The following is an 18,312-nucleotide window of genomic DNA, read 5'->3' on the forward strand; positions in this document are numbered from 1 at the left end:
TGTCCCTCAATGCATGTGAATATCTCCTCAGAAGGCAGCTGGTAATAACGAACCTTAATGTTTAGAAAAATTCTTCATGCGCTTCGACTTTCTGTCTGGCAGGGTGGGGAGGAACGCATTGGGGCTCAATTGGCTAGTGGATGCCTGTTCCCTTTTGGGAGATGTGTGTTGCAGGAGGAAGGGAGAGATCGCTAACGCAACCCTGTGCCTCCTTGCAAACTGCCTTTTCATTAGCGGGCAAGATACTAATTTCAACCTGATGCCCAGCAGTGTATTTGTCAGTGCCTCATTAAATGGCAGTAGAGGTTTCTAAGTCATTTGTCTTGGGTACAGAACTACTGTAAGAATATTAATTTTGACTTCAGTTGAGGCAAGCGTCAGGTATAAAACTTCAGCTACCCTCCTAATTATAGTGGCAAAGCAGGCAGACCCTCTGTGCCTACAGCAGATAGAGGCATGGTTCCCTGATTTAAAAAACAATGCAGAGGAAGCTCCTGTTTTACAGGTCAAGCGACCAGTATATGTAATCAGAATCCTGACCATCTGAGATCTATTATGAAGGAAACAACATTTCAGAAAGAACTGAGAACATTTTTATTGAAACTTTAGTGATGGTGAGACTTCCTTGTTTATTTTTCATCTCTAGTTGCCGAAAGTGCCGGAACACTTTTGAGTAGTTATGCGCTACAGAAGAAACTCTCATTGATTCATTCATTTACATATGGCAACTCTCGTTGATTCATTCATTTACTTATGGCAATCCTTACACAGTTCGAACCTTTTGTTTTAGGTGGGCGCATGTCCCCTGCATAGTGGAAACATTTGGAAAAAATGTCTCTGTACTGATTCTGACAGATATGAAGGAACAAGTTCCAGATCCACGATGGAAGGAGCAAAAAGAAAGTAACTGATGCCAGCACACAGAGGTGGCTCCGACTTCACATCCTGGACGGACCCGATGTGGAGCTGCATGACACCACCTACCAGTGCACGACGGAATTGCTGTTGAAAATTCTCCAGATCCAGACTGGTACTAGGGTATATTCACTAGGTGAGGAATCTGTATTTAGAAGTCTCTATTATAACCAGAAATGTGAGGAGGCTTCTCTAATTTCAAACCGGATGTTCTTCATAACCTCCAGTTCTTTAATGGGCTCACTGCTCAAACTCTGCTGTATTCTAAGTCAAAAGGATTTTTGTCCTTTCCTGCAGTCGATTTTCCTGGGCCCTCAAAGTTAAGGGGATAGATTGTAGGCTCACAGAGTAGTAAACATGGTCAAGGGTCTCAATGGCCCACCTATGTGCTATATCACAAGGTCATATAGACAGTACACAAACTGCAACACACCTGATAGAGACTCTTGCACGGTGATGTGTTTAAGTGGGGCCCCAGCTGGTTTTGAGAACTCAAGGAATATCACAATGTTGCAATTACAATTCATCTTTGTAAACTAATGCACTTTATAAAACTGACAAGGAATTATCCTAATAATACTTAGCACAGGGAAACTGTAGAAATTGAAACTAAAAGTAAATGCATGCTGTTACGACAGAACTAATAGAACCCTGCATTGTATCCACAGCAAGTCTGTGGAAATGTGCACCTATACCAACATACTTTTCGTGTGGCTGCATAGAACAGTCCTCTCTAGCACACAGCTGAAACTCCAGAGTTTTTATACAGTTTTTAATTAAACAAAACATGGGAACAGTGTCTGTTAACTTCCCAAACTGTGCAAGGGAATACAACATGGGAACCGACAAATCTTTATGTTGGACCTGGCCCTTTTTGGAGGGTTATCCCCAAACATTTTGCCTCCTTCCTCCTATTTTTCCTGACCTGTATTTGTTGGCTTTAGAACTCTGAGCACTTTACCACTGCTTACCACTGCTAACCAGTGCTAAAGTGCAGATGCTCTCTGTGTAAATTGTACTGTTGATTGGTTTATCCATGATTGGCATATTTGATTTACTGGTAAATCCCTAGTAAAGAGCACTAGAGGTGCCCAGGGCCTGTAAATCAAATGCTACTAGTGGGCCTACAGCACCGGTTGTACCACCCACATAAGTAGCCATGTAATCATGTCTCAGACCTGCCACTGCAGTGTCTGTGTGTGCAGTTTTAAACTGTAAATTCGACTTCTTTCCCTTTTCCTACACATAACACACCCCTATGATAGGCCCTAGGTAGCCCCATGGGCAGGGTGCAATGTATGGTTAAGGTAGGACATATATTAATGTGTTTTACATGTCCTGACAGTGAAATACTGCCAAATTCGGTTTTCACTATTGCAAGGCCTATCTCTCTCATAGGTTAACCTGTGGGCTGCCTTTAAACATGATTAAAGCGTAGATTCCCTTTGGGAGCAGATCTATGCTTGTGGAGACATGTGGAGTTTGGGACCTCTGAACTCACAATTTAAAAATACATCTTTTAGTAAAGTTGATTTTGAGATTGTGTGTTTGAAAATGCCACTTTTAGAAAGTGGTCATTTTCTTGCTTGAACCATTTTTGTGACTCTCCCTGTTTGTGGATTCCATTTCTGGGTTAGTTTGACAGTTGGGCTGTTTGCACCTCTCTCCAGTGACACAAAGGGCGCTGGGGTGTAGCCTGCATATTCTGATGAGCCATCTGTGCTAGGAGGAAGGGGAGGAGTGGTCACTTGCACCTGAAAGGGCTGTGCCTGCCCTCACACAATGCAGACTACAACCCCCTGGTGTGTGTCTGAGGCCTTTCCCTCGGAAAGGCAGGATTTCACAAACACGTAAGACTTTTCTTTGAAGTAAACCTACATCAAAGACCAACATGGGTACAAGAAGAGGACCCAAAACCACAGACTTTAGACACTTCTAGGGGTAGACATTCTACCTCACAGACACTTCCTGGAGAAGAAACCTGAACCGGAACCTGCATACTACCAAGAAGAACTGCCTGGCTGCTGCCTTGCTGTTGCCCTGCTGCCTTGCTGCTCCCTGGCTGTGGTGAAGAAGTGCTATCCAAGGGCTTGGATAGAGCTTGGCTCCTGTTCCCTGAAGTCCCAGGACCAAAAAGACTTCATCTCTACAAGAAGGATTCCTTGTGCGGTGAAATTCGATGCACAGCCTACCAGAAACGACACCCAGCCTGCACCGCAGTGAAAATTTCACCGCATGCCGAAGCAGAACGACGAGGCCGACTTCGCATCGAGAAGATCAATGCAGCGCCAGCGTAGCAACCGGAAATTCGGCACACCCCCCACCGGATCGATGCACAGGCGAGCCGGAATGACACAGCCCGACGTCCAGAGAGGAATCAACACAGCACCTGCCGCGCGGTAGAAAATTTGACGCAACGCCCACCGAATTGACTCCTGTGACTTCATCCTGCCATTGAAGGAAATCCACGCATCGTCCCAATGGCGGTCGAAAACCCCGCAACCTGAAGAGGATCCAGGACCGAGCGCCGGAAATTGATGCATTGCCGGCCCTGCGTGAATACTAAACATTGCATTGCCGTGTGCGGCCCGAGAAACCGACGCACGCCCCTTTGTTTTGACGCAACTCCTCCTCTGCGGTTCTTTGAGGGAGCTTTTTCACGCGAACCAGGTACTTTGTGCTTAAAAGAGACATAGATGGCTTTTAAAAGACTTAAGACACTTTATATCACTTTTACATTGATATCTCAACATATACTTATTTCATTTTAATCGTTTTGACCTGCATTTATCCAGATAAATATTATATATTTTCTAAACACTGTGTGGTGTATTTTTGTGGTGCTATACTGTGTTGTATGATTTATTGCACAAATACTTTACACATTGCCTTCTAAGTTAAGCCTGACTGCTCAGTGCCAAGCTACCAGAGGGTAGGCACAGGATAATTTAGATTGTGTGTGACTTACCCTGACTTGCTTTGACTGCCAAAGACACCAGTTCTAATATATATATATATAAATATATATATATATATGAGATATTGACTAGTCGTGAAACATTATGATATGTAAATTGGTTGGAAATTGGTATATTAGGTTACGGTTATAATGTTAATTGTTTCCCTTTTTCATTCTTTCTTTGTTTTTATTGTTGGCAGGATATGTGTATGCCTAAAAAGAAGCAAAGGAGCTATTATATCATTAAGAAAAGGCTGGACTACTTTGAAATGCATAAACAGGAGTAAGATTGGAGATATTAAAAGAGGCGGTTATGCTTAAACAAGAAGCAAAAGAGCTATTATATTGTCAAGAAAAGTTTGGACTACTTAGAAATGCAGAAATATGAGAACGATAGGAGATATTAAAAGTAAGTAGAGATGCATTAAATTAAATTAAATTACAGTTAATTATAGACAATGAAATAAAAATATAATAAGTATGTTGAAAGGTTTAGCAGTGGTAGCATTGTGTAAGATGGCTGCCACTGTTTCCTGAAATGCCTGTAGTCTGTTTTTTGTGTTCATGTTTAAGATGTTATAATGGAAAGGGAAAAGGGGTTCAGAATAACTCTGTGAGCAAGGGAGCAGAGTCTCCTGAAACACGTTGGAGGATTCATTGTCATTTTTGTTTGTTTGCCTGATTAAAGATATCTGGACTGTAGCAAGTAAGTGGCTGCGACATTGTCTTCTTTTTGAAGGAATTCTATTAATGGTTAGTGCTATTAGTATTAGTTTGAGTTTTTTTTTTAACTCAATTTGTTTACTAGATAAGGAAGGAGTGGGAGAGGGGGAAAAGCGTAAGCAAATATCCCTGACCAACTCATCCATAACGCATTTCCCTTGGACTGAGGGTGTGGGTACCTGGATGCAAAGTTTTGGCATTTTGCGTTTTGTTTTGTTGCAAATAGGTCTATTTCTGATGTTCCTCAGCGTAGAAAGTAAGTTTGAAGTATCTGGGGATGAATTTCCCATTCGTGTGTTTGTTGGTGATCTCGACTGAGATTGTCGGCCAACTGGTTTTGAATCCCTGGGAGGTACTGTGCTATTAGGCGAATGTGATTGTGAATCGCCCAATGCCAAATCTTTTGTGCTAAGAGACACAGTTGTGATGAGTGTGTCCCTCCTTGTTTGTTTAGATAATACATTGTTGTCATGTTGTCTGTTTTGACAAGAACGTGTTTGTGAACTATTAGCAGTTAAAATGCTTTCAATGCTAGAAACACTGCTAACAGTTTTAAATGATTTATATGCAGTTGCCTTTGTTGAATGTCCCATTGTCCCTGTATACTGTGGTGGTTGAGGTGGGCTCCCCACCCTATCATGGAAGCATCTGTTGTGATTACGTATTGAGGCAGAGGGTCTTGGTATGCCCGCCCTTGGTTTAAATTTATAGGATTCCACCATTGAAGCGAGGAGTGTGTTTGGCGGTCTATCAACACTATGGGGGTGATTGGGGACGGAGGAAGCACCGCCAACAGGCTGGAGGTGCTTCTGGGGCAATTCTGACCGCGGCGGTAAAGCCGCGGTCAGAAAAGGGAAGCCGGCGGTTTCCCGCCGGTTTCCCACTGCCCCAGGGAATCCTCCACGGCGGCGCTGCAAGCAGCGCCGCCATGGGGATTCCGACCCCCTTCCCGCCATCCTGTTTCTGGCGGTTTTCACTGCCAGAAACAGGATGGCGGGAACGGGTGTCGTGGGGCCCCTGGGGGCCCCTGCAGTGCCCATGCCACTGGCATGGGCACTGCAGGGGCCCCCTAACAGGGCCCCATTGAGATTTTCAGTGTCTGCTTGGCAGACACTGAAAATCGCGACGGGTGCAACTGCACCCGTCGCACACCAGCAACTCCGCCGGCTCCATTCGGAGCTGGCTTCCTCGTTGCTGGTGCTTTCCCGCTGGGCGGGCGGGCGGCCTTTTGGTGGTCGCCCGCCAGCCCAACGGGAAAGTCAGAATGACCGCCGCGGTCTTTTGACCGCGGTACGGTTTTCTGGCGGTTCCCGCTTGGCGGGCGGCGACCGCCGCCCCCCAATGTTGGAATCACCACCTATATCTTGAAGTTGACCCTGTGCTTGTGTCCATTGTGTTGCTAGGCACTGTTGTAAGGGCTGCATGTGTAGTCTTGCGTTTGGGACAATGGCTATGCATGAAGACATCATGCCTAGAAGTTTCATTACCAACCTCACTTGATAGTGTTGGTTTGGGTGCATGTTTAGTATTACATTTTGGAAGGCTTGTACCCTTTGTGGACTTGGAGTGGCAATCCCTCTTTGTGTGTTGATTGTTGCTCCTAAGTATTGTTGTATTTGACACGGTTGTAGATGTGATTTTTGGTAGTTTATGGAAAACCCTAGTTTGTAAAGGGTTTCTATGACATATTTAGTGTGTAGAAGACACTGTTGTTGAGTGCTGGTTTTTATTAACCAATTGCCTAAGTACGGAAATACGTGCATGTGCTGTCTCCTGAGCAGCTACTACTGCAAGGCATTTTGTGAATACCCTTGGTGCTGTTGTTATCCCGAACGATAACACTTTGTATTGGTAATGCACGCCTTGGATTACAAACCTCAAGTATTTCCTGTGGGAAGGATGTATGGGTATGTGGAAGTAAGCATCCTTGAGATCTAATGTTGTCATGTAGTCCTGTTGTTTGAGCAAGGGAATCACGTCTTGAAGTGTCACCATGTGAAAATGATCTGATTTGATGTAAAGATTTAGTGTTCTGAGGTCTAATATGGGTCTCAGTGTTTTGTCCTTTTTTGGAATTAGGAAATACAGGGAGTAAACACCTGTTCCTTTTTGATGGTTGGGTACTAGCTCTATTGCTTCTTTTTGTAACAATGCTTGGACTTCTAGTTGTAACAGATCTAAGTGTTGTTTGGACATGTTGTGTGCTCTTGGAGGCACATTTGGTGGCAAATGTAGGAATTCTATGCCATAACCATGTTGGATAATGGCTAGGACCCACGCGTCCGTAGTTATGTGTTCTCAATCTTGGTAATAGTCTGTGAGTCCCCCCCCCCCACTGGTGTTGTGTGGTGGAGATTTGTGGCGTTGGAGTCACTGTTTACTTTGTGGGGTTTTTGGGCTTTGGAATTTCACTCTTGTTTTAGGGAACTGTCCACCCCTATATTGTCCCCGAAAACCTCCTCTTTGATATTGTCCCTGGTATGTGAGTCTGGCTTGTGAGGTGGAAGGCTCTGTGGTCTGGGCCCGAAACCCCCCTCTAAAGTGCGGCTTCCTGAAAGTGCCTCTGCTCTGTGGGGAGTAGAGCGCGCCCATGGCTTTGGCCGTGTCAGTATCTTTCTTTAGTCTGTCTATTGCTGTGTCCACCTCCGGCCCAAACAATTGCTGTCCGTTGAAAGGCATATTCAGCACAGCTTGCTGGATTTCTGGCTTAAATCCGGAGGTACGTAGCCACGCGTGTCTCCGAATGGTTACCGCCATGTTTACTGTTCTGGCCGCCGTGTCTGCTGAGTCCATAGCCGACCTTATTTGGTTGTTGGAGATAGTTTGGCCCTCCTCGACAACCTGTTGAGCACGTTTCTGGAACTCTTTGGGAAGGTGTTGAATGAAATGTTGCATTTCATCCCAATGTGCCCTGTCGTATCTTGCCAGTAGAGCCTGCGAATTGGCAATTCGCCATCGATTAGCTGCTTGTGCTGCCCCCTTTTGCCTGCTGCATCGAATTTCCGACTTTCTTTGTCGGGTGGTGGTGCATCTCCAGAAGTTTGTGAGTTGGCCCTTTTCCGGGCTGCTCCTACTACCACTGAATCAGGAGTTAACTGTTGTGTAATGTACACAGGGTCCGTAGGGGGAGGTTTATATTTCTTCTCCACCCTAGGTGTGATGGCTCTGCTTTTGACTGGGTCTTGAAACACCTGTTTGTCGTGTTTTAACATGCCTGGTAACATTGGCAAACTTTGATATTGGCTGTGCGTAGATGACAGGGTATTGAACAAGAAGTCATCTTCTATGGGCTCTGCATACAGTGCTACGTTATGAAAAGTAGCTGCCCTGGAAACCACCTGCATGTAAACAGTACTGTCCTCTGGTGGTGATGGCCTTGCTGGGTAGCAATCTGGACTATTATCTGAGACGGGTGCGTTGTACAGATCCCATGCATCTGGGTCATCCTGGCTCATCCCTGTGTGCGTTGGTGACTGCATCATTGGGGGTGTTGCTACTGGGGACAGATGTGGCGAGTGTGGTGGGGATGGCTGTGGAGAACACTGTGGTGGTGTTTTTTCTTTAGCCACCTTAGCTTTTGGCTGCATTTCCGCCTCATGGAATGCGAGCTTCCGATTCATCTTGATAGGAGGAAGAGTTCTTATTTTCCCCGTGTCTTTTTGTATATGGAGCCTTCTCTGTGTATGGTCTGGCTCTCCCATGCCCAGCTCTTGTTCAAACCTGTGGCCTTGTAACTGTGAGGAAAGGCCCTGTTCTTCTGTATAGGAGCTGTGTTTCGGCACAAAACCTTTTCGGCAGTCTTTTTCGGCTCTGAAGAAACCTTTTTGGATTTCGGGGTGCCGATCTCTCGGTGCTGAGTCTGGTCGGAGCCGGTATCTCGGTGCCGAGTCTGTTCGGAGCCTGTATCTCGACCGGAGTCGGATGTCTTCGGCTGCTGGGAGGCCTTTTTCGGTGCCGATGTTTGGTCACCTTGTTTTCGGGTAAAGCCATGGCCTGCTGGCGGTGGCGTCCCCTGGGCCTTCATGATTTTCAAGTGAGTTTTTGCCGGGGCTGGTCTACTCACGGTTTGTCGCCTCGTCGGCTACTCATTCTCGGGCTCGTCCGAGTACGGATCTGGAATGGAGAATGTCTCATCTTCTTTGACGTCGGGATGTCCGGCCGGTGTCGACGCTATCTGAAGTCTTCGAGCTCTACGATCCCGCAGTGTCTTCTTGGATCGAAATGCCCGACAGGCCTCGCATGTATCCTCTTTGTGTTCAGGGGACAAACACAGATTACAGACCAAGTGTTGGTCTGTATAAGGATACTTAGCGTGGCATTTGGGGCAGAAGCGGAATGGGGTCCGTTCCATGAGCTTTGAGGATGCACGCGGTCGGGCCGACCAGGCCCCGTCGAGGAGTGGAAGCCCCGAAGGGCTGCCGGAGCTTTTCTTTTCTTCGGTGTCGATGTGCTAGCACTAACCCGGTACCGAGCGCAAACAATACTGTCAAATTTTCCCATTAATAACTATCTTTTCCGAACCGAAACACGGAGCGAAGAGGAACACGTCCGAACCCAATGGCGGAAAAAAAACAATCTAAGATGGAGTCGACGCCCATGCGCAATGGAGCCGAAAGGGAGGAGTCACTCGGTCTTGTGACTCGAAAAGACTTCTTCGAAGAAAAACAACTTGTAACACTCCGAGCCCAACACTAGATGGCAGGATAGTGCACAGCATGTGTATCTGCAGCTACACATGCCATCGAACATATATATATATATATGTGTGTGTAAATATAAACGCCACCAGTTCTCTTGCAGTTGCAGCTTGCGTCTTCAAAGCAATGCACATACTTCAACTGACTTGTTTCAGCTGTAGCTTTTAGGCAGCAATAAAAATGTCAAGTAATTCTTGTGATTAAATTTCTACTACAAAAGGAACTGACTTTTGTCTAGGGGCAGTTTTGATGCCATAAAGTAGCGCAGAAGGTTTATATGCCTACTACAAAGATCAAATCTGTATTTTATGTAAATAGCTGAGTGGATTAGTAAATCCAGACATTACCTACACTATAATACAAATGAAATACATGTGCGAGTGGGGCTATGGAGAGATGAAGGGCACTTTTGCTGGGTGGTAGTGAGGGAATCTGAGAAGGAGGTCATAGGAGTGGGAGCACCAATAATGATTGCTGGAGTGGGTTTTATTTGAGTGACTTGAGAGAACTTGCTGATTGAGGGAAGAAGCGAAGGTATGGTGACTACCCTTTACTGTTGCACACAACACACACACACCCACCAGCAATTTTGTGATGGTCTACGTAGGCTAGTGTTTAACAGCGAGAGTTCAGCCAGTAGCAGAGATGGCATCTCTATGGATAACTGATGCTCAAGCCCTAACTCGGGTTATAGAGGACAGCTCTGACGTAGGATCAGAGACTGAGACCGTAGATACTGAGACAGCATCTGAAGGATAGAACAATGGCGCAGACTCTGGGAGTGATTTTTCCAACAACTCCTCTTCCAGTGATTATGAGGGAAGTGATGGGGACAGAACTGCTGCCCGTTTGCAAGCACAGTCTGTGCCGCGAGACAATAGGGGGTTAGCCCAACCCAGAGAGTAGGTGCATGTGGCGGAAAGCACAGAGAGAGTGCTCTCTTGGGAGCTCACCAATTTAGTTCAGCCCCAAATCGTATTGTGGAGACATCAAAATTATCTATCACAAAACAACCTGTTTTTGTAAGGCAGGCACCTGGGTTTTTGGTTCTGGGCTCAGCAGCCATATAGGGAAACCTGCCAAACCCAGACAATTCTAGAAACTAGACACCCGGGGGAGTCCACTGACGTGTGGCTAGTGTGAATTCCCCAAAGTTTTCTTACCCAGAATACCCTGCAAAGGTGAAATGTTGAATACAAACTCTATTTTTTCTTGCATTTCTGTCACACAAACTACAGGAATATGCTGGGATCCACAAAAGTCCTACCACCCAGTGTTTCCCCACCTGTCCTGATACAAAAGCCACGCCACTTGAGTCCCCATACCAAGTGCCTGTGTCTGGATTGGATCACCCCATGGTCAACAGTTTCCCTCATGTAAGGACTTTCATTGACCATTGTGTGATCCATTCCTGACACGGGCACTAGGCCAACCCACACAAGTGAGGTACCATTTTAATCGGGAGACCTGGGGGAATCCTCTCAGATTCCACAACTTTCCATCACCAAAATGTGAGGAAAAAGTGTTTTTTTGCCAAATTTTGAGGTTTGCAAAGGATTCTGGGAACAGGACCTAATGAGACCCACAAGTCACCCCATTCTGAGTTCCCCTATGTGTCTACCTTTAAAAGGTGCACAGGTTTGGTAGGTTTCCCTAGGTGCCAGCTGAGCTAGAGGCCAAAATCCACAGCTAGGGACTTTCCTAGTAACATGTCAGATTTCAATGTAAAAATGTGATGTGTCCCTGTTGCGTTTTCTGTCGCAGGCACTAGGCCTACTCGCACAAGTGAGGTACCATTTTTATTGTGAGACTTGGGGGAACACAGAATAGAAGAACAAGTGTTATTGCCCTTTGTCTTTCTCTACATTTTTTCCTTCCAAATGTAAGGCAGTGTGTAAAAACGAAGTATATTTCAGAAATGCCCTGTAATTCACACACTAGTATGGGGACCCCGGAATTCAGAGATGTGCAAATAACCACTGTTTCTCAACACCTTATCCTGTGTCCATTTTGAAAATACAAAGGTTTCCTTGATACCTATTTTTCACTCTTTATATTTCACCAAATGAATTGCTGTATACCCAGTATACAATGAAAACCCATTGCAAGGTGCAGCTCATTTATTGGCTCTGGGTACATAGGGTTCTTGATGAACCTGCAAGCCCTATATATACCCACAGCCAGAAGAGTCCAGCAGACGTAACAGTATTTTGCTTTAAAAAATCTGCCATAGCTGGAAAACGTAATAGAAGAAAATGTGGCCGGAAATGGCTCTTTTTTCACCTCTATTTCAATATATTTTTATTTTAGCTGTTACTTCCCGTGGAAAACCTTGAAGGATCTACACAAATGACCCCTTGCTGCATTCAGAATTTTGTCTACGTTTCAAAAATGTTTAGCTGTCTGGGATCCAGCATTGGTTTCACACCCATTTCTGTCATTAACTGGAAGGAGGATGAAAGCACAAAAAATAGCAAAAATGGGGTATGTCCCAGTGAAATGCCAAAAGTGTGTTTAAAAATTTGTTTTTTGATTCAAGTCTGCCTGTTCCTGAAAGCTGGGAAGATGGTGATTTTAGCACCACAAACACTTTGTTGATGCCATTTTCAGGGGAAAAACACATGCTTTCTTCTGCAGCCCTTTTTCCAATTTTTCTGAAAAAAATGAAATTTTAGGATTTGGGATAATTTCTTGGTCTCCTCCAGGGGAATCCACAAACTCTGGGTACCTTTAGAATCACTAGGATGTTGGAAAAAAAGGACGCAAATTTGGCATAGATAGCTTCTGTGGACAAAAGTTATGAAGGCCTAAGCTCGAAGTACTAGCCAAAAAAGGGCTCAGCGCAGGTGGCGGACAAGGGGAAGGGACGTGGGGGGAGGCCCAGCAGCTAAGGGGTTAATGTTTTTAGTTGAGTGTTGTTACTGTGTTGCATCCTGTATTATGCACACACTATAATGAGTCCAAAAAAACCTACAAATACCATTTTTTAAATCGTATTTTTGGTCTGGCTTTACAGTGCGGCTCTGGCCAGACAATTATGTGACCATTACTAGATAGCGGCTTTGGTTCCACCTACTTGTTGGGAGCAAGGAGATCATGTTTTGAATGGGCAGAAGTTGTGTGCTTCCACAAAAAAGTGCTTGCCCTCCGCACATCTCTGATCATTTTGTTTATTTATCCAGCAACATGACGTTGAACTTTCAAGGGCACACACATGACATTGTAGTACTACTAATGTGTCTTAGATAACAAGATAATTGATTTTGTTTTTCTCTGGCAGGAGCAAAGATGGGCAGAGGGGACTCATTAAACTAAATGGAGTTTTAGGCCTGGCTTGATCCCAACTGTCACCTGACCTTTTGAGCTACACTAATATTATTATACAGTTTTTTGCTGCTACACAAAAACATATGCATTCACATGGTATTTATTTGTAATGCTTTACATTGCTATACATTATTAAGCAAGACCTACTGGCAGTGTCAACGCTTGTTATAATTTTGGTGCACAACAACCTGGTTCCTCCTAATACAGTCAACCTGCTGCCGGCACCATGAAGACATTTACTTATTATGCCGGTTCTCAAGTTCTAGTGTCTGAACCGCACTGCATGGTGGATCTCACTTCGTAATGGATCGACATTCTAGTGAGGGAGATCTGAGTGGACTTCAAGGGTGTCCTATACTCTCCCAAAGGCATGCATGCTGAGGATGACATTTTAGTACCTGGGAAAAATAAAAAATCATAATACTAAGAAGAAAACTTAAAATTTTTACAGAATATCATTTCATAAACAGCATGATGACGCAAGTGTGAGAATCTATTTCACCGATCTGTTTCCACATTGGCTGAGCTTGTTAAATTTTGCAGAGAGAAACGGAACAGGTGATTACCAATACCAACAACCTAAAATGGTCAGAGGTGCAGCTAACAGTGAACCCACGCACTGCACTAAGATGGTTGCCACGTCCCCTCTAAGTGAGACTTCATGAGTTCGGATGGACTGCAGTGAGATGTCAGTCAACAGAGTCGGGGTATGGGGCTGCTCTCAAGCTAGGACTAAAGCAGCCAACAACAAAGAGAAGGAAAATGAGAGAAATAAGGTTGCAATGATGTGTGTGTTGCCACAGCCGACATGAGGAGCAGAGATGACCGACACAGTGATGACAGAAGCAGAGCCCCTTGTGGCTTTCTGCACTAGAGTGTCTAGTGCCTTGGTGTTTTGGCAAGTACACAACACCCTCAAAGATCAACGAAGAGCAGGTGTGCTGGACGTTTAAAGCTGTGGCACTGACTGGTGACTAACCCTTTTTTGCATGGGCAGGGACAGAGGCAATGCCTTCATCCCGCCTCATACAGTAGTGTGATGGGTGCATTGTGCCAAAAGGGACAACTCCACATTCCATAATAGATACATAGACTGTCTTTAAGCAGTACCACACAAAGATTCCCTTGATGGGAACAGCTATTAATTAATAGTTTTGAATATTTCAGAAGGGCACCTTCTTATTTCCACAGCCAATACTTCGAATCAATCAGTCTCTCATTTAAGGTAACTTCAAGGTAACTTGTTACAAACTGTTACAGGTAAAACAGTTCACAAGTAACACATAAAAGTGGTAAACGCCCTGAACGCCGACTCCGTAACAACGAAGTCGTGGACAACGAAGGCGGAACAACGCTTTCGTTAACCACGACTTCGTTGTTTTGTGCCTTAACCACACATGTGCTGAACAACGCACATGCGTGGTTAAGGCACAGAACAAGGGAGTCGGCTGAGGAGGAGGATGCGATGAGTCAGGCAAGTGGGGTGGGGTGGTTGGTTGGGGATTTAGTTTTAGGGGCGGGGGTGGCGGGGTGGGGTTTTAGTTTTAGGGGAGGGGCGTTGGGGCGGTTTAGGGGCAGGGATGGAGGGAGGGGGTATTTTTAGTTTTAGGGGCAGGGTGGGGAGTTGGGGTATTTTTTGTTTTAGGGGTGGGTGGGGGTTGGGGTTTTAGCTTTAGAGGAGGGGGCATCGGGCGGTTTAGGTTTAGGGCGGGGGAGGGGGAGGAGGGGTATTTTTAGTTTTAGGGGTGGGGGGGTCAGGTGTTTTAGGTTTGGGAAGAGGGGTAATTTTAGTTTTAGGGGCGGGGTGGGGGGGTCGGGTATTTTTAGTATTTGGGGGTCGGGTGGTTTAGGTTTTTAGGGGTGGGGTGGGGTGGTTTAGGTTTTAGGGGTGGGGGTTGGGGTGGTTTTAGGGATGGGGTGAGGGGTTGCAGTAATTTTAGGGGTGGGGGTTGGGGTGGTTTTAGGTATTAGGGTTGGGTTGGGGGGGTCGGGTAATTTTAGGGGCGGGGTGGGGGGCTAGGGGGGTTTTAGGATTTAGGGGCGAAGGCTCGGGGTAGTTTTAGGGGCGGGGTGTTGGGGTCGTTTTAGGGGTGGGGGTAGGGGTAGTCTAGGTTTTAGGGATGGGGTTGGGGTTGTTTTAGGGGTGGGGGTTGGGGTGGTTTTAGGGGTGGGTTGGGGGTCGGGTAATTTTAGGGGCGGGGTTGGGGGTTTAGGTTTTAGGGGCGGGTGGTTTTAGGTTTAAGGGGTGGGGTTGGGGTACTTTAGGTTTCAGGGATGGGGTGGAGGTTGGGGTTGTTATAGGGGCAGGGTGGGGGTCGCGGTAATTTTAGGGACGAGGTGGGGGTTGGGGTAGTTTTAGAGGCAAGGGTGGGGGGGTTGGTGTGGTTTTAGGGGAGGGGGTGGAGGGGTCACTGTAATTTTTAGGGGTGGGGGGCCAGGGGGGACGCATGCTGGAACCATGCATGCCTATCACTAATGCCTTTACCAGGAATGCGTTTACAACGAAAAATTGATGTTAAGGCATTCGTGGTAAAGGCATTAGTGGTAACAACGCGGTTGTTGTTCCGACCTCGTTGATCAGGCATGCGTTGTTCCAGCATGCATTGTTCCGACATACATTCCATAAAAGTATAATGTTATCCACAAACCATTTTCCAACAGCAGATTTCATAGCCATGGCTCAATGAAAGTTCTGTTTTGTAGCAGTGTTCGAGGACTCTATAAAAGAAGAACACATTAACCGTATCAGTATAGTTACACATTACACAAATTAATTTGTGTGGCCTAAAACAGAGGTTCTAAACCTTTTGACTTCTGTGGACCCACATTTTATCATTGTTGGAACCCGGGGACACCTACTGAATCATTACTGGAATCTGCGCCCCCCCAACCCCACTGATCCATTGTGGAAGCTGGGGACCCAGACCTAAACATTGTTGACGATTTGAACCACAAAACAATACACAAAAAATACAGTAACTATAACACATTTTTATTTAATTTGCAAACAAATAAGAACAAATAAACACTTTAATAGGAAGGTTAGAGCTTTTCTAAATTCAATTGAAGCCACACATCATCCATACTCTATTCTGTTTAATGCACCTGCTCTGCTCCCACGAATCAATTTAAGGATACTAATTTAATTTTTAGTCTCCAATTTTAATTTCCTTTACATTTACAGTAAGTTTACAAATTTTCAGTTGTACATTTAAGCCACTTTATTTATATACACTATATTAATCTGTTAATATTAGTTGATTTTCTAAGCAGTCACAGAACCCCCGAGAAGGCTTTGTGGACCCCCAGGGGTCTCCGGACAGCAGTTTGGGGAAACACTGGCCTAAAATATATATTTTGATTTTGCAGTACTAGTAGATCAGTGTCTAACATCTTTGCACAAGCTATGAAGGCAAAGGAAAAGAAGACAGTGACAGCAAGGAGCACACATAATACCAGCTATTTTTAGCCAGCTACCAGGAGAAGGACAAGAGGTCTACTACGGTTTGATGTCCAGGATTAGCATGTCGATGGGAGGTGGAAAAGGTCTGGAGAGTAACTGCAAGGCTGAAGTATCTCTTCCCCCTCTGGTACAGCTGGTAGGGAGTGCCAAATGGAAAAAGAATGAGGGGATGATAGGAAATTAGCACAATTTATTAGGTCTGGTGTTAGCCAATACCTTTTGAATTATATATAGGATAAAGTACGCCCTGACATTCATGATGATAATACTGCAAATCACAGAGGAGTTCTATGACCTAATAGGAACAAGGTCTAAGGCTTATTTCCTTCATAAGGTTATGTAACGCGGAGGTGCCTTGCAATATCCTTATTTTGTACAGCAGCGCATACTGTATTCATTGTAACACATTGTGACACCATAACCTCTCCAACAACCCACTTAAATTCTTGGTGCATAGCTCTTTAATAAGAAAGAAACAGCATGTTTGCAAGCATGAAGATTAAAAACAAAATCTCTAGTGCAAAATTAAACACATCAAAACAACTGTGAGACAGCTGTGGCAAAACAATATTAGAATCAGTTTAATCCAAGTCAGTTTTTAGAGGAAAAAAAAGGTGCAGAAGCTTGGAATGTGTAGAAACATGCAGAAAGATTCTAACTTTTCTATAATTACCCTAGGAATACAAAAATGAAACCTGTTGGCATACATTTCCCCTTTCTGCTTGTCACTACAGCTGGAAAAACAGGGCAAAAGAAAGAAAAACAAGGTTTCCTTTTCGTTCTTTAGACAGCTGCTTTAATTATGCTCCATGACCGGACCTGCCTTTCCTCTCAGCTGCTGACTCTAACAGGCATTATTATGTCAGAACTCAAATGTAATGAATTAGTACAGCTGATCGATTATGTCATGTCTTTATAATCAGGTGTCGCACAAGTCGCTGATTATAAAGAAATTAGGAATGCAGAATTCAATTAATTATGTTTATACTTATGAGGGCTTTCAGCCAGCCCGCTTCATTTTGTGCTTTGTTTTTGTATTATTCACATTTTTTCCCACTTCAGCTATTGGGTAATTTCACTGTGAGTGGGGCACAGCGAGGCATACTAAGTAATTCCCACCAGTGCCAGGGACTATTATGGCAATGTATTTTTTGAGCTAACAATATAGCTAACAATATAGTTTTGCTTTTACTTATTTATTCTTCTTTCTGATTAATGCTGGCCTAGCAGGTTTCCCACCAACGATGGGTTTACAAAATTCATGCCAAAACAAGCATTGAGAAACCCTAAAAGCTAAATCCGAATATATTGGCTTTGTCAGAACGTGCAACGTTCGGGATTTATGTAGTCCAAAACCTTTAGTCCCATTTTTTCAGATTAATGAACGTCTTTCACAGACTCATATGGGACTAGACCACTTTTATACAGTATCAAGAAAAAACAATTTGGCACATATGTTGTTCCTATCATTAGTTATTCTCCCAACATACCTGAGAGATCCCCTCCAAAGCTCTTTTTTATGTCTCCCCACATTATCAGTACAGATGTATAGAGAGTCAAGGATAAAGAGTTTGCAGGAAGCAGCATTACAGCACCAGGGGCCGGATCACATAAGTTGCATCAGTGCCAGGCAATTTCTCATTGGTTTTGGGCAATTTTTCAATCAAGTTACTTACCTTCAGTAATGCTTTTTCTGATAAAGCCTCTAACATCAGATTCCGTATATTGGGTATTACCTCAGGAGCCAGACCGGATCGGGAATTTTTTAAGCAATTCCCTCAGTCTTCAGTATGTGGTGTTGTGCAGCTTCGCGTCAACTCTTTCCCACCTCAGATGTGACATCAGGGAGTTATATATATATATATGTGTTTGTGTTCGTTTTTTCTAATCTCTGACCTCGTTGTTGGATGCGGAGCCAAGGTAATCAGATACTGCAAAGTGCAGATCTTTCAAATTTGGCATTGTTAAAGGACTATGTGAGCCCATTTTACAGAATGGGAAAGAGAGGTCAGTGAAGAATCTGAGGTTTGATGGAGTCTCTACCAGAAAAGACGCTATAGAAGGTAAGTAACTTGTTCATCTCATAGAGATTTCTAACCACAGATTACTCACCTAGTGGAAAGAGTACATATCCTCTGGTGGCAGTTCTGGAGAATGGCTCAGACCAAGAAATCCTCCAGGCAAGATCGGGTGAAGTGCTTGTCGTGCTGGATCTGACTATCCAAGCA

General features: G+C 44.7%; 1 protein-coding gene across 2 annotated transcripts in view; it reads right to left on the minus strand.

Moving 5' to 3' along the window:
• The window catches only part of C1_1H5orf34 (chromosome 1_1 C5orf34 homolog), a 236,186-nt gene that overhangs the window by 22,887 nt on the left and 194,987 nt on the right, over nt 1-18,312 (minus strand). Inside the window, exon 8 of one of the 2 annotated variants that reach the window (XM_069221520.1) lies at nt 15,270-15,339. The exons of the other annotated variant lie outside the window; for it this stretch is intronic. Within the exon in view, the coding sequence (XP_069077621.1) occupies nt 15,270-15,339 (70 nt within the window). The remainder of the gene's footprint in view (nt 1-15,269; nt 15,340-18,312) is intronic. 2 annotated transcript variants of the gene reach the window in all.

The sequence above is a fragment of the Pleurodeles waltl genome, chromosome 1_1 (genome assembly GCF_031143425.1).
Source record: "Pleurodeles waltl isolate 20211129_DDA chromosome 1_1, aPleWal1.hap1.20221129, whole genome shotgun sequence".
Classification (NCBI taxonomy): domain Eukaryota; kingdom Metazoa; phylum Chordata; class Amphibia; order Caudata; family Salamandridae; genus Pleurodeles; species Pleurodeles waltl.